The sequence below is a fragment of the Danio rerio genome, chromosome 11 (genome assembly GCF_052040795.2).
Source record: "Danio rerio strain M-AB ecotype USA chromosome 11, GRCz13ab, whole genome shotgun sequence".
NCBI classification, from domain to species: domain Eukaryota; kingdom Metazoa; phylum Chordata; class Actinopteri; order Cypriniformes; family Danionidae; genus Danio; species Danio rerio.
The window spans coordinates 13995971-14021502 of record NC_141031.1 but is presented as its reverse complement, the minus strand read 5'-3'; the positions used below and the strand labels follow the sequence as shown (position 1 = coordinate 14021502).

At 34.5% G+C, this 25532-nt stretch overlaps 1 protein-coding gene across 6 annotated transcripts in view; it reads right to left on the bottom strand.

Annotated features, from left to right (window-relative positions):
* The window catches only part of il12rb1 (interleukin 12 receptor subunit beta 1), a 65039-nt gene that overhangs the window by 21889 nt on the left and 17618 nt on the right, over positions 1–25532 (bottom strand). For all 6 annotated transcript variants that reach the window (XM_087273503.1, XM_087273502.1, XM_087273501.1 and 3 more), the window contains 9 exons: positions 21908–22034; positions 20415–20587; positions 15079–15215; positions 14958–14991; positions 7690–7827; positions 7522–7601; positions 2781–3000; positions 1085–1216; positions 896–991 (listed from right to left, as the gene is read on the bottom strand). In XM_087273503.1, coding sequence (XP_087129629.1) covers positions 896–991; positions 1085–1216; positions 2781–3000; positions 7522–7601; positions 7690–7827; positions 14958–14991; positions 15079–15215; positions 20415–20559 — 982 coding nt within the window. In that variant the 5' untranslated portion in view covers positions 20560–20587; positions 21908–22034. The remainder of the gene's footprint in view (positions 1–895; positions 992–1084; positions 1217–2780; positions 3001–7521; positions 7602–7689; positions 7828–14957; positions 14992–15078; positions 15216–20414; positions 20588–21907; positions 22035–25532) is intronic.

The following is a 25532-nucleotide window of genomic DNA, read 5'->3' as shown; positions in this document are numbered from 1 at the left end:
ATCTGGCCACCTACCATGCAAGTCTGATTGGTGGATTGCTGCACAAGATGGTTGTCCTTCTGTAAGGTTTTCCTCTCTCCACAGAAGAATGCTGGAGCTCAGACAAAGTGACTATCGGGTTATTGATTACCTCCCTGACTAAGGCCCATCTTCTCCGATCACTCAGCTTAGTTGGCCGGCCAGTTCAAGGAAGAGTCCTAGTGGTTCCAAATATCTTCCACTTATGAATGATGGAGGCCACTGTGCTCATTGCAACATTGGAGCGGCAGAAATATTTCTGTAACCTTCCCCAGCCTTGTGCCTTGAGACAATCTTGTCTCGGAGGGCCATAGCCATTTCTTTTGACTTCATGCTTGGTTTGTGCTTTGACATGCACTGTTAACCCTGGGACCTAACAGACAGGTGTATGCCTTTTCAAATTATGTCCAATCAAATGAATTTACCACAGGTGAACTCCAATTAAGCTGCTGAAACATCTTAAGTATGATCAGTGGAAACAGAATGTACCCGAGCTAAATTAAGAGCTTTATGGCAAAAGCTTATGTACCTGTGATTTTTCAGGTTTTTAAATATATATATATATATATATATATATATATATATATATATATATATATATATATATATATATATATATATATAAATTTGCAACAATTTAAAAAAAAATCTTTTTTCACATTGTCATTATGGGGTATTGTGTGTAGCATTTTGAGGAAATAAATTAATTTAATCCATTTTGGAATAAGGCTGTAACATAAATGTGGAAAAAGTGAAGCACTATGAATACTTTCCGGATGCACTGTACATTCAGATATTATCTTAAGCATCATATTTAATCTTTGTCAAAAATAACTGTTAAATATAATTTAAAATATATATTAAACTTGTGTAGTACCTCCTTCAATTGAGTAAAAGGGACACATCTCAGCAGTTTGATGTTGTTTGCTAAAAATGTGGAGAATGTAATAATGACGTACAAACTTCTGCACTTCTGTAATTAAAACAAGAGATACACACATTAGCATACAGAAAACTTGCTTATCTGACACGTGTTCAGCACTAAATAAAAGAGTTCACTCTGCACCATTTTTAATGTGCTTGATCAATTTATCTTTGGATTTTTTCACACTGTTTGGCAGGATCTCGCCGTCTTCCATCTTGTACCATTCTAAGCATCTTTTCTTTGCCTTGGTGATATTTGTGAAAGTGACACATTCTGAAAATGATAGATCAACAAAATCATGTATGAGTTGGCATTTTACATTTGAGCATCTTTCAAATCAAATTTCTACACTGTAAAAATAAATCTGTACATTTTACAGTAAAAAAAATGAATAAAAATAAAAAAAACCTGGCAGCTTTGATTGTCAAAGTTTTGCCCAACAATATAATTTGAAACTGTAAAATGTTTTATATTTGATAAAAAAAAAAAAAAATAGAACCATGGTAATGTGATCAAAAAAGCATTAAAAATTAAGTGTCATACAGGGAATTCTGAGAAAGTCCGTTCACGGTTATTCACAATATATATAATGTAAATTATGAATTAACACCAGACATTGCCTGCATCATTTTAAACAAACAAAATGAAAGTACAGATATTGAGTGAAACTTTTACTCAATTAAATGTGCAACAATCTGGCTGAATAAAAAAGTAAAGTGAAATAAATAAATAGATAAAAATAATGCTGCACTTAATATTGCACCTTTAAACAAGTAAAAGTAGGTTATTCAAATTAAAAAATAATAGAAAAAATGATTCAAATTATTATATAATTAATATTAATGATTCATCATTTTAAATTATAATCATTAATAAACAGCTACAGAAAATGTAGTAGAAACCACTAGAAAATTCTCATTTTCTCTGGATTTATTGGATTAGATATGAGTTTAAGTAAAAAGTTTTTGTTGTTGTTGGTGTTGTTGTTATGAAGGTCTTTATACTCTTTACAAGGTCATAACATTTCTTACAATTTTCAAATAAAAATACTGTAATTTAACTTTTCTTTTTTTAAATCAGAAAATGTCTGCTGGTCATGAGTAATCTTGAACTGGTGTGTGAGTGCGGTACATGATGGGATATGTAGCTTAGTTAAGTGGCAGATGTGTAGTTGGGTGGATGATAGAGTGTTTCCAGTGATCTGCAAAGACTAGATTGCTGGTGATCATAACAGTCATCTAAAAAAGAATGTAAACATCCAAAAGCAAGGGCCTTTTTAGTTATTTTTATGGAAAACAGCTCTTAACGATAACATATTTATTGTAAATTTGAAATGAATGATCAGTGATTTTGGTAAGCATAACTATAAATAATTATTCTAGAAGAAACTTGTCAAGTGTTCTCTTTTTTCATGTACTGTATAAGTCAAAACAATGTAAAACACGTTTGATTGTCCACATTTAATGTGCATAAGATTGAAGTAAATAAAATAAACATGAAGTAAATATGAAGTAAATAAACCAACAACTAGCTTTTTTGTTAAATAAAATTGTAAGAAGTAAAAACTACAGTTTGTTCTTCATAAATGTATTCATTAATTTTCTTTTTGCCGTAGTCCCTTTATTAATCTGGGGTAGCCACAGCGGAATGAACCGCCAACTTATCCAGCATATGTTTTACGCAGCAGATTTTCTTCCAGCTGCAACCCATCACTGGGAAATGTTCATAAACGTACTTAAATGAAAGTAGTCAGTAACCCAGTGAAGTACAAATCCCCCAAATTAACACTGAAGTACAGTAATCAAGTAAAAACACTAAAGTACATTAAACTCTTCACCGTTTCGATGTTTCACAGGAGGAATGATGATCTTCTTTGGTGCTGATCTTCCAACCTTGTTAGTTGCAATTATAGAAATGCTGGCATTTGAATAGGTTACTGAGATGTCAAATGTTTGATTCAAAGTCGAGAGTTGAATTCTCTTGGGTTTTCCACAAGACCAAACAGAGAGGTTCATATTGTAAGTCACACCTCCAATAGTCTCTTCTGCAGATGTGGCCTGGAAAAAAAATTACATTTAAGCAACTTTCTTATCACTATAACAAGAAACTAAAAAGAACCATATTAATGTGAACAAAAAAGCATTAAAATCGTGTGGTGCGAAGAATTCTGGGAAAGTCAGTTCCAATTATTCATTAATTCAATTTCATTTTAGCTTAGTCCCTTCGTTAATCAGGGGTTGCCACAGCGGAATTAACTTATCCAGCATATGTTTTATGCAGCAGATGCCCTTCAACCTGCAACCCATCATTGGGAAACACCTATACACTCTCATTCACACACAAACACTACAATAAAATAATTTAGCTTACCAAATTCACCTATAGCGCATGTCTTTGGACTGTGGGTGAAACCCAAGCCAACAAGGAGAGAACATGCAAACTCCACACAAAAATGCCAACTCAAACCAGCGACCTTCTTGCTGTGAGCTGACAGCGCTACCCACTGAGCCACTGCGTTTACAGTTATTTACAATATATTAAGGATACTTACTGTTACCTAAAAATCTATAAAATTTACGATAAAAAAAATGGCAGCTGTGATTGTTAGAATTGAATCGTTACAATACGGTAAGAACAAAAAATAAATTCCTAGGTTTTACAGTAAATTGCCGTATTTCATAATTATTATTCTGTTTATTTTTCATCATACAGCAATGTTCTGAAGTACTAACATCTTCAGGCAAAATGCAAACATAAGCATATGGGGATAAGAAAGTCATATTGAACCAATGCTCATCCCATCACAAGCAACTGTTCCCACAAGCAGCGAAACATATTAATATACAGAAACAACTCAGGGCTTTATTTTAATGGTTTAGGTGCAAATTCTAAAGTGCAGGACGCAAAAGCATTAAGGGCAATTCCGAATCCACTTTTGCTATTTTAGGAATGGGAAAATACGCTCTGCGCCGCAACACATGGTCTAACAGAGTTGTGCTTATTCTTTTAATGAGTTATGACTGTTTTGAGAATAAACCAATCAGAGTCTCATCTCACATTCCCTTTAAAGAGCATTTTGTAGGTTAAAAAACTATATCATTAAAAGGTATACTCTATAATACCATATAAAAATGTTTTATGAAGCGCAAGGGCATACATTTTAAAGAAAATGTGTCTGTTTTCCCACTTCAAGAAAGTCTGCTTTTTTCTCTCTAACCACCCCGGTGACGTCAGATCAGGCACTTATTTGACAGGTGCGCACTGTTTACAGTGTGGTAGAGTAGAATATTGCAGAAAATTCTGTTAGTTTTGTCAAAATTTATCATCATTATGGTGGTATATCATTGCATTTATGGGAACTGCACAAACTCCAACCTGTCAGCATATTAAGTCCACAAGTTTCCCATTGCTATTTTGGTTTGCAAAATAGGGTGAATCCTATAAGACTGAAAGCTGATGCGAAGACGGCAAAAAACATGCTCGTGGATCAGCCAGAGATGCAGCTCGATGAAAACGAAAACTATACAGACACTGTAACTGTAGAGTTGATTTTATATTCGCACATTCGTTTAGTGACAGCTTGTGACACAGTCTCTGTATTGTTTAACATAATACTTTGAATATAATGACTGAAATCACATGTAAATATGACTAAAAACAACATTAGCACTACTAAACTAAGAGTGTTGTACTTTGATAGTCATTGGCTGCTAATATGATGTTATTATTAGGAATTAGCAAAGAATACCTTTCTGAAATTATATTAATAGGGAGAAAGTCCGAATGTGTGAATATTAAACCAACTTTACCTCAGTGTAACCTCAGACCTTCACCTCGTTCATCGGGTAAACTATTATGACCCCTATAGTGAATTAATTATACATGGTATTATTTGATAAAGAAAAACTAAAAGGGCAAATAATTACTATATTTTTATATAATGCAGGCAGATAAACTCAGACACTATCTTTCATTTCCTTTTTTTTAAATATTGTAAATGTGTAACCGTTGACTTCCATAGTATCTGTTTTTCCTACTAGTCAATGGTTACAGATTTTTATCTTTCTTCAAAATATCTTTTGTGATCAACAGAAGAAAGTCAATGAGGTTTGAAACCACTTGATGGAGAGTAAAAAGTACTCTGTCCTGTCACTCCTGTCCACTACATTTGCTCTCCTTTCTAGATCCTTTCAGTGGGTTTACAAGGATGAGGCTGTCGGCATCTTTTCACACAGCATTCACAATTTAGCACACATTAAAGACATGATAATGTGGCACCCACATAAATGTTGGCAAAGTTACTGAAAAATTATTTTAATAAGGTTTACTTTTAAATGGGTCAGATAATATATTTTTCTTTCAGTATTATATGTTTGTTTCCTACTTATACACATGCTCACACAGATACTTATACATATATAAAGGAGTAAACATGTTGGGTATTAACAGTGCTTATGATTTTGTGCTATATAAATAAAACTTGAACTTGAGTTGCATATTAGAATTTGAACTTAAGGTTGAAGTTTATTTAACCATAAATGCAGATCATATCCGTTGATCAAATCTTTGTAAATGTTTTATACAGTAACAACTGCTTGTATTTTTTATGGATCTTATGCCCAATGAAAAAAAAAACTGACAAAACGACACATATATTAAGACTTATTTAAATTGTTTCAATATTTGATGGTATTTTTATTTTAATACAAAAGCTCTGAAAACCTTTTGTGTAATAAAATGTTCTAGTACCTTGTTTACATGTTTCTGCGTTATTCCAGATGTTCTGTGTTATTTGTGTTTTGTATTCACTTATCTACAATTAAAAAATAGGGTTAATGTGGCATAACTCTGTTAAATGCTCATTAGCTTTTTGTTACTGGTAAGTATTAATACTTTCCAGATGATCAATACTAGCTTTGCTATTGCCAGATAAGATTTCATTATCTTAAATATCTGTCTGTAAGCAAACACTGGTCTCAGCATGAACCTGCTCTGTTCTCCTCACAATTCAGTTCAATTACACTTCTCTGATGGCTATTCTCTCTGCTGGTCTGTCCACAGGCTTATAATTGTATGGCTGTGGTCTATCATTTTTGTGAATATCTCAGAATATCTTATCTCGGCAACCAAACGCACACCGCAATCAGCTATCTTCATACTATGTATATGCGCGATCTGATCTGGAAAATCTAGTTCCTACTTAACTCTTATGCACATTGACTCTCTGGGGTGTCCAACCTACAATATGCTCTTTAAGAGTCAGTTGCGTTGCGCCATCCGCTATTTGCATGGCAGACTTCGTAAGTGGAAAAATTTAACAATTTACTATCGAAAAAAAAGTTAAACAGATCATCTGCAGCGCTAAAATTAGAGAATGAGCCTTCTCCAATCAGCCTTTACTTTCACTTTCACTCTCTTTCATAGATAAGGAAACAGACATCCACTAGCCACTAGTTAAGCGTAAAGATTAGTTTCAAAACCATTGCTGAATTCAGTTTTAATTTACAGCACATGAATAAATGAACAATAATAACGAAGTGTGTTCAAAAAACTGAGTTATATCCAAACAAACATGACATGCCCCATATGGTCCAAATCCTGACAGGTGGAAAAATTTAAGCTTGTTTTTGATAAAATGAATATGAATATGCATTTAATAAATACTACTACATTAGAATAACATTATACCAAAGCAAATTGTCATGAATAAACAAAAAAAAGCCCCCCTACCAAATGGACTTGCTATTTAAACAACGTGATGAAAAACGGGAAAATTAGGTTGCGTTGGTGTGAAAATAACAACAGGTCATGAAAACACGTCTTGCACCTTATTGTGCCGAGTGGATGATAGGGCCCTCAGTGTCATTTACTGAGCTAACACCATTACGGTAACATATAAAATTAATGTAATGCAGAAAACATTATTTATCAACATTAGACATCAACATAAAACTCTAATGTGCATTTTCAAAAGAGAACCCCCCCTAAAAAAAACATATCAATGTCAACAAAAATATAAATAAAATATTAAGTGTCATGCAGAAAATTCTGGGAAAGTGATGGTTATTTACCATCTGTTAGGGAAAGTTTGGCATTTTTACAGTTTATTACCATTGAAATCACAGATATGTTTTAACAGTATAGAAAAATGAATCAGATGAGGTTTATCATAAATTATTTATGAAACCTTTGGATTTTATTTGTCAGGGTTTTTTTTATGTATGTTGTCAGATTCCTTAGAATACCTAGCTGTAGAAAAAGATCCAATTAGTTAAATTCTATGGGATTAGTTTATATATTTAATATTCAAGGGTTGTATTGACAAAATAGATGAATTAATAAGAAGCACTTAAAACACTTTATTGATGTATTGATATTATTACATAAATCTTGTTCTTTTTTGTTTCATTTATGTTTAACTAACAAACATAAATCACATAAAGTTTATTAGCTTTGTTATGGTAAAAGTATGCAATCCAAATGGATAGAAATTGTATACACAATCAGAATACATACATCGTATTTGTTATGCTTAAATATGTTTTTTATTGTAAAGAAATTTGGCCTCTTATACTTACAGCCCAGGTGATTTTAATATCCCTGGTACCATTTGACCATACTTTTTCATCCAAGTGTAATACAGGTGGAATGTGGATTTCTGCAGAAAGGTGTTACATTTGTAAAGAGGTTTTTACTTACTTAAAAATGGCTTTTGCACTGTGAAATTGACAGAGATGAAATCAAACCTAAGGGAATATCCGTCAGTGCGCTCCAGTCGCTCCACAGAGAATGTGAGTCATTACACTGAAGTGAGTGTAGTTTGGCCTGCCGCCTCAGCTGGATCTGGTAGACGGTCCGGTTGTGTAGATGTAGTGTGTATAAATCTAGAAACAATCATTTCCATCAGTTTTTTTTTTTTGTATTGTTTTTATTCACAATCTTTCAATAGTGAGATGATTTAAAAGGTTTATCATTGTGATGTAACAAATACTCAAAAGAATGCTAAAGTAGAGATAATGAGAATTTTATTATCTCAAGTAAATGCATCTTGGCAAAAAAAAAATATTACATTGTTTTATAAAAAGTAAAAGTAACAAAAAAATCTAATAAGAGGTGAAATTATTTTCATCATATTGAATTATTTTCTTATGCAAAGTGGAATAAATATCATAAAGTGTTTTGTCAGTATACAGACAAATAGGTTAAAGGGAGAAATAAAAAAAAAAATATGCTGAAAACATTTTTGAAGTAATAATGACAGCTTTTACAATGCTGCAGATTGGAAGATTAAAAATATATAGTCCTTAAGGCATTCTCTTTTCTTAACCAAAAAAAAAAAAAAAAAAAAAAAACCTTGGTTAAGATAAGATAATGAATTAGTCCACCCCAAAAAAGTAATACTCAAATAAAGAAATCAATAAAAAATAATTTGAGTATTTAACCCTGTTTATCACCATCATCATCTGATTTTTTTTTTTTATTAAAATAATTTAGTTTCTGTTTGAACTCACTTGTACTACAGTACTTGTTATTTAAAATAAGTTGAAACAACACATTTTTGGGAACAACTTAATTGTTGCATGTTCAATTTACTTAAATTTGTAAAAACGATTTAGTTAACTTAATCAGATTGTTGTGGGACAACATGAAGGAATTGTGTAAAACACAGAATATTTTTACAGTGTGTATTAAGATATGAAGTAGGGAATTTTCTGTCCAGTCAAACCGTTAATGACTGAAATGATCAATTAATATAAACACAAATTTTTGTTGGAAATAAATATTCTATATTACATTACTTCCTGCTTTGCTACTGCTCAGACGCTTCTGCTTACTCCTCCGCTCCTTGCATGCTTGCTTTTACATTTTATACTCTAATATTAACTTGAGCCTATCAGCACAGTGCTCAAACGACACAGCATGAAGATCAACATCGAATCTACAAACTTTCTGGAATACAACTTAACCAACAAGAGGGCAATCATCGTCTAAACAATCATCCCGCTACCAGCTGCTTACATTCCTGAGACGGGAAAACACGGCTGTGAAAATGGCTTTGGGTCGTATTGATTTAGAATCTCCCTACTCCACAAACTGCCACAAACTTTTACAAAAGACTGCAGTTCTTGAAACAAAGGTACTTGCGTTCTGACCAGAACTGCCGGATCACACAGGACCGCTTAATTGTGGACCTTCACAGCATACAGCCGGTGAGTCCCATAAATCTACTCCAGCTATACTGTTTTGAGCACAAAAATACTGAATAAAACAGTTGAAAATGAAAGTGATAACCAATGGCAAAAACAAGGTGTGAGACCAAAGGGTACTCGTGGGGTCAGATAACGAAGATCATATGCTGCAGCATTAGCATCCTCTACCCCAAATACAGCTCAAACTCAAATACAGCTTCAGAGCAGATATGAAGTTTTCAGTAATATGGGTGAAGAATGGCTAAATGCAATCAGAAAGAGATCGCATGACTCAGCAGATAATTCTGCACGGAACAGAGGCTCAAGGCGGACAGACAACGGCATTCTGCTCCGATCGCAGCCGAGATAAGAACATTGGTTGTTGGAGATTCAATAATCAAAATTTTAGGAGCAGAGCTACAATCAGGGCCGGCGCGTCTATAGAGGCGACCTAGGCGGCCGCCTAGGGCGCAGTGTAGAGAGGGCGGCGTCTACGACACCTCCCTTACCACCTGCGTCCTCAGTTATATTCGCACATAGACGATAGAATAGAGAGGGTGGCGTCAGCGCCACCTCCATCAGCACCCGCGTGTCCTCAGTTATATCCGCGCATAGGGCGGCAGAATTGAGGTCCGCGACACCCTTGAGAACATATTGGGAACATATTAAGGAAACATATTAAGGAAATATGAGAATGCAAAACGGATTATCATCCATATGAGGAAGAATGATACTCGGAAGGAACAGTCAGAACTGCTCAAGAAAGATTCCTGTGAACTCTTGGAAACAGTTGAAAGATTGAAAATTCAGCCATTCATCAGTGGATTACTCCCTGCAAGAGGGACAAATATGTTTTCAGGGCTCCTTGGTCTAAATGCATGACTGCAGAAAACATGTAAGAGAAAAGGACTGATTTTCATCGACAACTTCAATCTCTTCTGGAACCAAAGACAATTGTTTACATCAGACGGCCTTCATCTAAACAAACTTGGTGCAGAAGTGGTAAAGGACAAAATCTATTTCTCCCTTCAACCTAAATTGGCTGTGTGTGCCACTAAACTCAACCCAAATGGCACACACACACACACCTAGCAAATGTCTGAATGTTCACAGGACTTCAAATCAGCTCCTGAGTGGACTTGTGGCTAACGCATCCCACAAGGACAGCGATAACACCACGCAGACACAACAACCACTAATAACGGACAAACTGCAGTCTGCGCCCTGCACACTGAGCTCAACACAGGTAGACTGTGATGCATCAGAACAGAATCAAGTCTCAGCACTCATGGATGATCTCCAGGAAAACAGCCAGGTCAACATATCTCAACAACCAGAAACCCTAGACTCACAGCCTCTGTCACCAGACACGTTCTCATTGTCACCTCGCTCGCCTCTCTTGAATTTTTCAAAAAAGATGGAGGAACTGGTGTTTGCTGGAACTAAACTCTCACACTCCATTGCTGCTAGCCCCCAGTTAGCAACCAAAAATCAACCAGCCTCACACCCATCTCTGAGCCCACCTCGCTCTACACCTAGGAGAGGCCTCAGGTCTTTGCGACAGCTCCAGGTCTCAAAAAACAACCTCATCCTCAGCTGGCAAACTTAAATACTGCCATTGAGGTGTCTCGGGGGCCTGCTTAGATAACAGTCTTTAGCAGATGTTCACAGAACAAGCAGGAACCTAGTGTGCCTGTAGCCTCTACGCAAATATGTTATATTTCATGACAGAAAACCAAAGATTTCTTCAAGCTGTATAGCAAATCATTCAAATCTGGTGTCTATTAAATGTAGATCTGAGACTGCTGTAGGGAAAACAACTAAAACTGTTAAGTTAGCACTTTTAAACATCTGATCACTTAACAATAAATCACTTTTAGTCAAAGATTTTATCAACGCAAATTGCCTTGATTTTATGCTTATAAATGAAACTTGATGACAGTTGTAGTGCAGCAGTTCTGAATGAAACAGCACCTTTAAACTTTTGTTTGCAGAGCTAATAGAAGAGGTGGAGGCATCGCTGCCTTGTTTAAAGATGTCTAAGGGCCCATCATACACCCGGCGCAATGCGGCGCAAGGCACAACGCAATTGTTGTTTGCTAGTTTCAGCTTGGCATAAGTGTCGTTTTGAAGTTTTGCAACATGCTGTTTAAACAGCAAAAGCATTTGCGTTCATATGTGCGCCCTAGGCACTCTGGTCTAAAAATGGAGGCGTGTTAAGGTGCATTGCTGGCGCGTTGCTATTTTGAGAAACTATAATAGACTGCACAATAGATCAGATCAAAGCAGGTTAGTTGTGCGCTTTGCTTAAACATTGCTTAATACACACAGAATGTGGAGCAATACACAAATATCTTTACAAATGAAAAATAATTATAGAATTAAAACATTACAAAACATATTATTTTCTAGTCTACATAAATATAAAACTCACCGCCTCCATGCCATCTTCATCTCGGGGAACTTTTAAAAATTATTTATGTCAACTAGCCTTTGTATAATGTTTATATTAGTAGTAGTATTATTTATTATATGCATATTTATTTTTGTTTTATTAAAAACAAGCTTAGATTTGCCCACCTGTCAGGTTTTGGACCATATGGGGCACAGCATGTGTATTTGGATATAACTCAGGTTTTTGATCACACTTATTATTATTGTTCATTTATCCATTTGCTGGAAATTAGAACTGAATTTAGAAATAGTTTTGAAATAATTCTTTGCGCTTAATAAACAAAGTTAATTATGTATGGGCTAATGAATGTCTGTGCGTACAACATGTTTCCCTATCCACAAGAGTGAAAGTGAAAGTAAAGAATAAGGAGGATTATCTCTCATTCTCGCGCAGCAGATGCTCTGTTTAACTGTTTTCTTTCTAGTAAAGAATTCAGTTTTTCCACTTACAAAGTCTGCCATGTAAATAACAAATGCGCTATGGCGTGACGCAACTGACTCTTAAAGGGAATGGGGGATGAGACTCTGATTGGTTTATTCTCAAAACACATCTATAACTCATTAAGAGAATAAGCTCAACCCTGTTAGACCATGCGCCGTGGCGCAAAGCGGATTTTCCCGTCCTTAAAATAGCTAAAGTGGATTCTGACACGCCCTTAATACTTTCACGCCCTGCGTTTTGGATTTGCGCTTTTCTGTATGGATCGTCAAATTAAAGCCCTATGAGTGTAAACAAGTGTCATTTGGTGACTATTTGTCTTTTGAATATATTAGTATAGCACTGAAAGGTGCTCCACGCATCTTACTGATCATTATCTACAGACCTCCAAATTATTATCTAACTTTTATTGATGATTTTACAGAGCTGTTATCAATAGTAACCTCTGAATTTGAACATTTTAATATTGCAGGGAATTTTAATATTCACATTGATAATCCAGAAATCAATGCTGTAAAAGAACTAAAAGAACAAAATGACAGTTTTTGACACTTTTGATCTGACTCAGCATGTTCAAGGACCCACACACAATCGTGGACACACTCTACTTATAACTAAGGGTTTACAAATTTCATCCACTGTTGTTAAGGATGTTGCACTATCTGATCATTTCTGTATTTTCTTTGATATATTGATCACTCCAGCTATTAAAGACAGATCTGTCTCTGTCAGAAAGAGATGCATAAATGAGAATACCAGTGAGCAGTTTATGAAGGCCATATCGCTAGCACCAAGTATATCTGCAGACTCTGTTGATACTCTCCTTGATTTGTTTAACTCTGAAGTTAAGAATGTCATACGTGACATTGGTCCAGTTAAAGTCAAGAAGAGAACGGGCAGACAGAAAGGACCCTGGACAAGGTTAACTTCGGTAAAGATGATGAAAAGACATGATGAAGTGATAATATGATAATATCTACAAAGAGAGTCTTAATGCTTTTAATGTGGAACTAAACACTATAGGCAGATTTTCTTTTCAAGCCTTAAAAAAAGCAGCCTAAACAATGCTTGTACTCTCTTTGTAACGGTAGAGAGATTAATCATATCAGAAAGGCAATCAGCTCATCCAATTAGCCAAGTTGTGTCGATGTCAGACAAGCTCAACCACAACTTAAGAAGCAATTAATGGTAAATTCTTAGAAGAGACTGTGCAAATTATGAAAACATCAACCTGCAGTTTTGACATGCTCCCCACATCATTCTTTAAAACGGTGTTTATCTGTTTAGAAATGGATCTTCTAAAAGTGGTAAATGCTTCACTTTTCTCAGGGATTTTTCCAAACTCACTTAAAACTGCAGTATTTAAACCCCTCTTGAAATAGAGCAACCTTGATAACACCCTATTGAGCAATTACAGGTCAATCTCAAATCTCCCTGTTATTGGCATTGAATCATTTAAAAAAAATGTTGTTTTTAACCAGGTTAACAAGTTCTTAAACTTCAAGGGTTGTTTAGACAATTTTTGATCTGGTTTTAGACCACAGTACAGAGAGCGCTCTTAAAAAGATAATCAAAGATATACTCCTAAATACAGATTCAGGCAAACTAACAGTGCTGGTATTGCTAGATTTCAGTGCTGGATTTGACACTGTCCATCACAGCATACTTCTGGATAGGCTGAAAAATTAGGTTGGTCTGTCTGGGACGTTCCTCAAATGGTTCAGATCTTACCTTGAAGGGAGTTACCTTACTTTGTCAGTATAGGTGACCATAAGTTGAGGTGTACACTCATGACATGTGTAGTCCCACAAGGCTCAATTCTGGCACCTCTACTGTTCACCTGTTAAAGTTTTACTACCTGTCTATAAATCACTAAATGGCCTAGGACCTCAATACATTACAGATATGCTCACTGAATACAAACCTAACAGATCAATTAGATCTTTAAGATCATATAAACTGGAAATTCCAAGAGTTCAGTCAAAGCAGGGACAATTGGCTTTCAGCTACTACGCCCCTCGCTGCTGGAATCAGCTTCCAGAAAGGATCTGATGTGTTCCAACATTAGGCACATTCAAATCAAGACTGAAATCCCATCTGTTTAGGTGTGCCTTTACTGAATGAGCACTGTGCTACGTCAGACAGATCGCACAATTGTGTCTTTTCTTTTTCATTTTTTTATAACCTGTTTTACCACATTTTCATCTGTTTTTATCTTTTTAAATGTTTTTTATTATTTGTTTAATTTTAAAAATTTTGTCTTTTTTTATTCTTGGTTATGTAAAGCACTTTGTATGAATGCCACTATGTATGAAATGTGCAATCTAAATAAACTTGCCTTGCCTTATATTTTATTGTTCATCTTTTGATTTTGTGCATAAAGAAACTCCATTTCGGTCTATAATAAACATACGAACAACGCTCAGCATTATACATCAGTGAATAATTCCAAAGCATTTTACATGTTTATGGTATAGATTCAATGAAATTAAAGTCAATTTAAGTTTATTTGTATAGTGCTTTTCACCATAACTATTGAACAAAAACTGCTTTACAATTAATGTGCATTATTAAATTCCAGTCAAAATGAGAAAACAAAAGTAGGGTGATATGAGTAGATAATATGAATTGTAATATGAATAGATAGATTCATTGTTTTTTTTTTCACCCTTCATTTGATTAGATTGTCAAAAGTTCAAAAAGTATTACGCTTTTGTTTTAATACTTTACAGTGTAGAAAAAAACACAAAAAAATAAATATAGACCAAGGTAATGAGATGATAATAAATATTTATAAATTTTCATTATTTTTGAGGGTGAACTATTCAGTTGAGTCTTGTTTATTAGAAACACAAAGGGCAGATTGTTGCAATATTTCACTGCCTTATTTTAACATGTAAATAAATTGAATGAACAGCTTAAGATTTCTTACCTTTGTAAGTGTTCTCCTTAGTTTCAAATGTTGCCTGCAATTTTAGAACATATCAAATATTTAGCAAAATACCACACTCATTTCAAGCTATAAAAATATAAGAATTTCTGAAGCATCTTACATTCTGCCATTCAGAGCCTCTCTCCCTCCATCTGATCTCATATATAACGCTTTTATTATCCTTTGGTTCATCCAGACTGAGAAACAGGTTTCCAGCTGACCTTTCCATGCTGGCAATGTTAGGTTTACTGTATTTGACTGTTGAAAATTTAAGAGTGAGTACATGATAGAGGAAAGCACACCATATATTGTCCTCAAAATAAATGAAATGACCAAAAAGTATTCAGACACCTTGAACATTTCTATTTTCTAGTTTGGAAAATGATAATAAAAACAAATACAAAAACAAATAGAGAAATGATCAAGATCAATACTTTGTTACACTGTAAAAAAAATTTTTTTTTAAATTAATGCCGAGTTCAGACTGCATGATTTTCAAAGTAGTCGTGTCACAGATGTTTTCACACTGCATGACTATCTGGGCTAGCGTTTTGTCGCGACTTTGTTTACATCGCAAGATAGAACGGTGACAGGGGGTTTCACACTGCATGACTTTACAATAGGAACAATTGCCCACAACTTTGTCCAAAATACATCTCAAAACCAAAAACAAGTAGTATATCTTTTATTATTACCTACATAATGAGAAAGAAGCCTTTAATGGTGTAGAGAAGTACATATTGCTCACCTGAGTTTAAAGGGGAATTAGAAATTTCTCCTCAACTTTTTTTTTTTTTGACCCGATTGTGATATTGCTCAGATGACATGTCAGACAGACACGGGTGCTCCTGCCAAATTTACACTAGTTTTTGTCAGTTTTTCCTTCACTTCTTGGGTCCAAATAAACTGAAAATTAGTGCTTTTAACTTATCCCCCACCCTCCCACTGGCTTGCAGGGGGACAATCTAAAACGCTTAACATAAAAAAAGCTTAAGGTGGCTTAAAGCATCTAAACATAAACCAGAGAAACCCAAATTTATGTCAAATTGTACTTGTAATTAATCCTAACTACTGTAAATAGAACGAGTCCCAATTCCATAGATAAAGTGAAAAACAGCCCATTAAGGGCTTTAATTTGACGGTCCATGCGCAAAGTGCAAAGCATGGGGCGCAAATGCTTTCAGGGCGTCTCAGAATCCACTTTTGCTAATTTAATGACGGAAAAATCACCTTTTCCGTGGCGCATGATCTAAAAGGGTTGAGTTTATTTTCTTAATGAGTTATAGATGTGTTTTAAGAATAAACCAATCAGAGTCTCATCTCCCATTCCCTTTAAGAGCCAGTTGCGTCACGCCATAAGCACATTTGCTATTCACCTGATGTAAAGTAAGAGTAATTGGAAAAACTGAGCATTTCAATAGCAAGAAAACAGTTAAACAGAGCATCTGCAGCACGAGAATGAGAGATAAGGCATCTCATAATCTACTTTCACTTTCGCTCTCGTGGATAGGGAAACCTTGTACGCACAGACATCAATTAGCCTATAAATAATTTATTTAGTTTGTTAAGCGCAAATGTTTGTTTCAAAACTATTTCTAAATTCAGATCTAATTTCCAGCAAACTAATAAATGAACAATAAAACCAAAGTGTGGTTAAAAACCTGAGTTATATCCAAATACACATGCTGTGCCCCATATGGTCTGAAACCTGGCAGGTGGACAAATCTAAACTTGTTTTTAATAAAACAAATATAAATATGGATATAATAAATAATACTGCTAATAATAATATTATACAAAAGCAAATTGTTATGAATGAACTTAAAAAGCCTCCCGAGATGAAGAAGGCATGAAGGAAGTGGTTTTTAAATTTATGTAGGCTAGAAAATAGTATGTTTTGTAATATTTTAATCCTTTTCATTTATATTCTATATATATTCTTATTATATCCTATATATATCCTTAATATTTTAATTATTTTTCATTTGTAAAGATATTTGCGTATTGCTCTACATCTTGTGTGTATTAAGCATTGTGTAAGCGAGGCGCACAACTAACGCACTCTGCACTGGACTTTAGACTGGCTTTGTTTTGGTCTATTGAAAAATGTATTATAGTTTCTCAAAATAGCAACGCACCAGCAATGCGCCTCATGAACTCCTTCCTTTTTAGACCAGAACGTCTATGGGCACACATATGAGCGCAAATGCATTTGCTATTTAAACAGTATGGCAGAAAACGTCAAAATGACTTTTGTGCCAAGCTGAAACTAGCAAACAACAATTGCGTCGCACCTTGCGCTGCATTGCACCGAGTGTATGATAGGGCCCTAAGCATTTTCTCCACCAATGAAGAAAAAGCTTACCGTGGCTTAATGTACCTTAACAACAAGTGGGGAAAATCTAATCTCTATTAAATTTTACTCATGACAAACACAATCTGATGTCAAAAGAATGAGCTCTAATTTTAGTAAGTGAAAATTTTCACAATATGCATTTTAAGTCCATTATAAGGAAACAGCTTAACATGGCTTGACGTTTCTTAACACGCACCAGGGAAACCTAAATTTCTGTCAAACTTTACTTGTGATTAACTCTAACTATTATCAAAAGAACGGGCAATTATTCCATAGATAAAGTAAACAATCACGTTAACCATTTTCTCCCTATTAAAGTCTAAGGAAAGGCTTAACATAACTTTACAACAATAGAGGGAAACCAAATGTTATATAGGCTGTTCATAAAATCAAAGTTAGTCTTAATTACAAGTCAAATTTGATAGAAATTAGATTTTCCCTGCTTGTTGTTAAGGTACACTAAGCCACGTTATGCTTTTTCCTTATAATAGACTTCAATGGTGGAGTAAACTCTTAATGTGCTGTTTTTCACTTTATCCATGGAATTGGGACTTGGTTTTTTTACAGTAGTTGGGGTTAATTACAAGTACAATTTGACAGAAATTTGGGTTTCTCTAGTTGATGTTTAGTTACATTAAGCCACGTTAAGCTTTTTTCACATTAATCATTTTAGAATGTTCCCTTACAGAAACCCATACTAGTAGATGCTGCTCTCTCATTGGTTGTACATAATCGCTAATGTTGTTTTCAGTTAAAACTCATTTTTGAAATGATTTGAATCGCCGACAGCTTTAGATATTTATCATGCTAAATATATCACAGGTGTTGGCGTCTCATCAGCTATTCTCTTACATCATGTCATTGATACTTCACACTTATTACACTTGTTACTCGCGTGAACAAGCACTGATTTGCTTGTGATTTCAGGCATTTGTCTGCGATTTCTCAAAACTTGTCGGCGAGTAAAAATCAGGGCTAAAATCATGCAGCCTGAAAGTTGTTAAAAGAAAGATCAAGGTCCCATAATGCAATTCAAAAGATACATCCATTCATACATAAATGGGCACAAAAAAATAAAAATAACAAAATACTGCAAATTTAGGGAAGTTTTTCACAGTTTAGTTAAACCAAATATCAAATTCTTTCATTGACTTAAAATATTGTTTTCCTTAAATTATACTGTTATACAAAACACAAAAAACAGGCTGCTGTTGTGCTTAGCATGATATTAAATGGGTTTTAGCTTGAGTATTTTTTTTGTCTTTAGTAGCCACTATGCAAACATCAATGGATAATACTATTTAAAATCTGAGGTACCTTGCTGTTTTTGTGGCAGTGAAGTGCTTATTATCCCATAATTGAGACCACAGTTGTAGTTGTACATACTTTACATTTAGCTTTTCTGTTGTGTACTTTTTAACAGCCAGTCTTTGAAATATATTCTAATATATATAAGCTATATTCTGAAATGTTGATTAACAGGTACAGTCTGGTGACTGCATTTGACTTAAGTGATTCACCGTGTGAAAAGGCTAAAATGGAGCTAAAAATAACCTAAAAATAGGCAGGAGGCACACTCAAAAAAGTGACAAACAAACGTCTATTGCTATTTCATGAGATGTTGAGAAATTTCATGCAAAATTGCAAAAAGTTGACAAATAGTTAATCTAATATTGGTGTATCTTTAACATCTTGTACAAAATATTGAGAACGAATAATGGCATGCCTCATTTCCCACCAAATTTTCCAGCCAGAGAAAGTGACATCACTTGGAGCAAGTCAACTGATGTGTCTATGTTGCTTTTTTTTATAATCGATGTAACACAGTTGCTTAAAACGAACAGTCACAAATGTGTTTTTTTATAAGTTAAATACAAAAATAATACAGACAATATATATTTCATGCAAATGTTGTTGTTTTTTTTATTTAACAAAGTAAACACACAAAACAGTTGAAAATTAGACTGAACCGAAAGAAAAAGCTGATTCAGGAGGCAGAGACGATCAAATATTTGTATAGTGGAAATGTTTAAGTTAAACTTTTCAAGACAAAATGTCCCTAAATAGAAACACACACACACACACACACACACACACACACACACACACACACACTATTGTTTTCTAGAGATAAGTTTATATATTTTGTATTAGTTTATATTTTATATTAGTTATTAATAAAAATTGTATTATTAAAGTTTTGGGGAAAAAAATAGAAGGTTTTTCTTGGTGATGCAAAGTATACCGACAATTCTAGAATGGCCCCTAAAAATACTACTTTAAATAACAGTAGTTAAAAAAAAAATAGGGTACAGCAGTTTTAAACAACTTAAGCTCATATTGAAAATGTATCGCTATATACATTTCTGGAGATCGCAAAATATGTCCCAGGAGGTACGTTTTTTTTTGTTTTTGTTTTTTTTGCTTCACGAATCCACCAGAGGCTGCTGTGTATGCTTTTTGTGTATGCTTTTTGACATCTCAAATTTCTCTTGTGAGTGCCATTTGCACCTGCTCTTCTCGCGAAAATCCACCAGAGGCCATTGTTGACTGACTGACTGACTGACTCACCATCCTCCTTCCCTAAACCCAACCGATAGTGTTTTCAAATTTACAGATTGACCAGCGCCCACCCACTTTAAACCCGATCGACAGTTAAAATGCAATCCAGAAAAAGAAAAGCCCTCGCCTGATTTTACCACGTTTTCAGAGTTGACCACATTTTCACCCTGTTATTTACTTTATATTTTATTTTTTGGAATTTGTTTTTGTCTTACTCGCTTTCTGAAACCATTCTTCACCAGACTCGAACCTCGTTGTCGTGGTCAACTCTTCTCTACGTTTCAAGTTCGCCTATGTACATGGCGAGCTACTGGACAAATTGGTAACAGCAGGAAAGCCGTCCATACGGAGCTAAGCGTTCAGCTGGTAAGAGCAAAAAGAAACAGCGTCATTCTGCCCCATAGTGTTTGTTTTAAAAACATATTGTAGCAATACTTAATTCTGGCTACATAATTCACGATCTCCAGAAATGTATACAGGGCTACGTTTTCAGAATGAGCCTATATTGGTTTAATGGATCTCTTAGACTGTAATCTTACCTGAGCAATTAAGGATGACTGAGATTTTGCTTGAATTACAGGTGAGGTTGCGCACTTGTGTCTGTACCCATATATCTGTCTTGCTACTGATGACCCCCAGTTCCTCCAAGGGAATGAATTTTTTTGACTGATTGCCAGTGTTCATATACAAAACACTTTTCTTTCCACTGTCCCTGTGCACCAGAAATTGAGATTTAGATTTAAAATAACGGTAAGACTTTACAAAAACAGTACATGAATAATGATCTATTAATATCTAAACTAAACATTACTTTATAATGAATTATTGATGAGTTAATGCATGAGCTAATCATGAATTAACTTTAACTACAACATGAGTCACAAGAGTTCATGTGTGAATAATTGCTACCTTAATTACTAGTTATTACATGTTTTTAATTAATGTATTAATTAACATTTAAATTTAAGCTAAATGTAACCAACATGAACATGTTTATGTATAATTATGTCATGACTTTACTTGGAGGAGCACATTACCATTAAATCACTACTCATGAACTCTAAACTGTTCATGTTGATGTTAACAGAACCTTTATCTATTGTTATTCATTGTAAACACACTAGACGGACGTGCATAAGGAGTTCACGAGTAGTTAAGGCTGAGTTAATGATGACGAACCCCTCCAAGTAAAGTCATTTTATAATATACTAATGTGGTAATGGGCAACACAGTGGCGCAGTAGGTAGTGCTGTCCCCTCACAGCAAGAAGGTCGCTGGGTCGCTGGTTCAAGTCTCAGCTAAGTTGGCGTTTCTGTGTGGAGTTTGCATGTTTTCCCTGCGTTCGCGTCGGTTTCCTCCGGGTGCCCCGATTTCCCACACAGTCCAAAGATATGCGGTAAAGGTGAATTGGGTAGGCTAAATTGTCCATAGTGTGTGTGAATGATTGTGTGTGGATGTTTCCCAGAGATGGGTTGCGGCTGGAAGGGCATCCGCTGCGTAAAAACGTGCTGTATAAGTTGGCAGTTAATTCCGCTGAGGCGACCCCGGATTAATAAAGAGACTAAGCCAAAAAGAAAATGAATGAATGAATAATGTGGTAATTAATACATTAATTAACAAACAATCATGTACTAACAAGTAATGGAGTAACTCATGTGACTCAAATTAACTCATGTGATTTTGTTACAAAAACACATATATATTTTCAAGCCTCTGTTCTCTGTATCTGAGGTTATGATATAGGCAACTGATTTTATTTTTAGATTTTACAGCCAATGCCAATACATTTTGACAAGTGGTACATCTTTTTTGTTGAATAGCTTTAGTTAGCCAATACTTACACCCTTTATAGGATGAAGAACTATATGTTAATTTTTGTTTTTAAGTCATAGAAGTCTTGCAATAACCCTCATTCGGATTTTCCAATGAGTATTTCAATCATGCCCTATAAAGAGTTAACTCTAAGGTGTACACTTTTTGTAATCATGAAGAAACTGTTAATATCTTTGCTGAATGTTTTAGTTGAACTCACCATATATAAAGGGTGTAGGTCTGGTTCTCCTTAGGGTTTGGATCATCCCATTCACAGTAAAAGTCATCGTCTGGATTAGTTGATTTTTTGTAACACTGTGGCTTAGTTGTAGGTATACATCCTGCTGCTTTAGGAACATTAAAATAAACATTTATTTAATTGTCATTTATGAAACAGATATTATTAGTCAGTCTGCGCAATACTGTACACTGTAAAATCGAGCAGGGGTGCATTTCCCAAACAACGATGTAATTTGTGGCTAAACTATCATAGCACGATGCATTGTTTGGTAAAAGAACGATGTAGTGACAAATGTTTCCCAAAACTGTAGTTTCTCTGTCGGAGATCCATCGTTTGAACCATGTAAGTTATAACATAAAATGTCCATAACAATGCGGGTAGTAACAACTTCTATAGAGAAGAACCCCATCATTTCTTTGTGCAAATTATCTTGTTTTTGCACACGCATTTAAGAAGAAAATCTAATATTAGTTTTAATAAAAATATGCGCTCACTTTCCATATTAACACAAATATATGTAGATGGCATATATAGGGCCTGTGTTTCCATTACAAATATTATTAAGATAATTACATAAACTATTGTAAATTAACAAAAGATAACACATATTATAATTTCATATATAAATCATATAAATAAATAATGAGACTATTTACGAAATTCAATATTTATTATTTATTAGGAAATGAAGAATCCTACTTTTATAATAATATTAATAATAACAATAATGATGATGATGATGATTATTATTATTATTATTATTATTATTATTATTATTATTATTATTAAGTAGGATATTGTTTATTTATATTTTACTTCTTGAAAAGTCTACACTTACATCTTGCCACATGCAAACCTCTGCAGAAATCTTCTAACCAACAGGTCCATGTCATATACAGTACAGATACTTCATAAATTCATACATTCATTTTCTTTTCGGCTTAGTCCCTTTATTAGTTCTGGATCGCCACAGCGAATGAACTGCCAACTTATCCATTATGTTTTTATGCAATGGATCTCTGGGCAACCCATCTCTGGGAAACATCCAGACACACTCTTTCACACTCATACACTATAAACAATTTAGCCTACCCAATTCACCTGTACCACATGTCTTTGGACTGTGGGGAAACCGGAGCACCCGGAGGAAACCCACATGAATGCAGGGAGAACATGCAAACTCCACACAGAAATGCAAACTGACTCAGCCGAGGCTCGAACCAGCAACCTTCTTTCTGTGAGGCGACAGCACTACCTACTGCGCCACTATACTTAATAAATAACCTATTAAAAGCATTAACAAATGCTATGTTTTGGAGACGTAACATAAATTACATTTTTTTAAATATTCTGTCACCTATGGCTTTTGTTATGTTTGTTATGTGTTTTTTAAAATTCCAAGTTTAAATGTTTGAATGTTCTAATAGGGCACAGGAGGGATAACTAGGAATAAAACACAGCCAGGATCTTTGTTTCTAACTACAGCTCCAGAGAAGTAGCATGTGAAGGCTGTGTCGGATCAAAAGGGTGAACTCTTACAAAATTATAAACAGAGCAGGGTCACGTGACTTCACTTACAGTAGGGAAAGAAATCGAAATAGTCAATTGTCACCTAAAAATATTAGTTAATTTATTTATCTACAATGAAAATGCATAAGATTTCAAGTATAGTAAGCTAAAAATCGGAATTTATCCCTTGAAAAAAAAAATAGGTCGTTTTTTCTGTAGTGTTGACTGTAAGATTCTAATATGTGCAACCTTTTAAGGTCTTTTTTTCTTAACAAGTCTTCAAGTATAATGATCCACCATAATAGGAATAAGTGGCTACTTATTTTTCTTTAAAAAAAATGTCCATTGTATATACAATAATTACACACACAGACACACACACTGAACTCAACAATTTAAATATAGTCTACCAAACCAGCAAGTTAAATAAACTTAAATATGCAAGTTTTGGGAGACTCTGTTCCTCAATTAAATTGAGGCAACGAGTTTACTCAATTAATTTTGTTCAGTCAACTTATTAGGGTTTTCAGTGTAGGTTCTGAATGTCGATTTCGATTACTTTTCGATTAATCACCCAGCTCTAGTTTTTAATTTAAAACTTTAACAGATTCTTTTTTTATAATGATATATGTGATACATTTGTATTTTTTAAAAATAATAAGTATAAATACAGTGCATCGGGAAAGTATTCATAGCGCTTCACTTTTTCCACATTTTTTTTTATGTTACAGCCTTATTCCAAAATGGATAAAATTCATTTATTTCCTCCATTCTACATACAATACCACATAATAACAATATGTAAAAATGTGATTTTTTTTTTAAATTGTTGCAAATTTTTTAAAAATAAAAACCTGAATTGAGCTCAGGTACATTCTTTTTCCACTGATCATTCTTGAGATGTGTCAGCAGCTTAATTGGAGTTCACCTGTGGTAAATTCAGTTGATTGGACATGATTTGAAAAGGCATACACCATATGGTCCCAGGCTTGACAGTGCATGTCAAAGCACAAACCAAGCATGAAGACAAAAGAACTGTGTGTAGACCTCAGAGACAGGATTGTCTCGAGGCACAAGGCTGGGGAAGGTTACAGAAAAAATTTCTACTGCTCTGAACGTTCCAATGAGCACATGGTCCTCCATTATCCGTGAGTGGAAGATGTTTGGAACCACCAGGACTCTTCCTAGAGATTCCTAGAGGATAATGACCCAAAGCACAACACCAAAATTTCAACGGAAGGGCTTCACAACAACTCGGTGAATGTCATTAAGTGGCTAAATCCTATTGAACATCTCTGGAGAGATCTGAAAATGGTTGTACACCATCACTTCCCATCCAACCTGATAGAGCTTGAGAGGTACTGCAAAGAAGAATGGGCAAAAACTCCCAACAACATTTTCAAACAATATTTTCAAAAAGACTTGAGGCTGTAATTGTTGCCAAAGGTGCCTCAACAAAGTATTGAGCAAAGGCTGTGAATGCTCATGTACATGAGATTTTTCAGCTTTTTTTATTATAATTCTTAGATTTGCTACACTTTCAAAAAAAATTTTTTTTTCAAGTTATCATTATTGTCATTATGGGTTATTGTGTGTAATTTTGAGGAAATAAAGAAATTTAATCCATTTTGGAATAAGATTGCAACTTAAACTATGTGGAAAAAGTGAAGCTATGAATACTTTCCTGATGCACTGTAAGTATATGTTTTTGGTATGTTAAAATTGTGGTTATGATGACCACCTCACAAGTTAATCCAGAAAAAAATAGTACCTAAAATGCGACTAAAATGCAATATTTAAACCTCAAATGAAAAGAAAATGAGGCAAAAATCTGCAAAAAGATCCACTATTTGTGAGAAACTGAGATTAAAAATCCAGTTTAGTTTGCAAAACTTAAATGATCTAAGTAAATGACTCTCAGTTTAAGTAAGGAATATGGTAGTAAGAAATAAATACTTAATACATTCATTCATTTTCCTTCGACTTAATCCCTGACTTATCAGCGTCGGGTCACCACAGCAGAATGAACCTTTAATTACTCTGGCATATGTTTTACTCAGCGGATGCCCTTCAAGCCACAACCCAGCACCGTGCT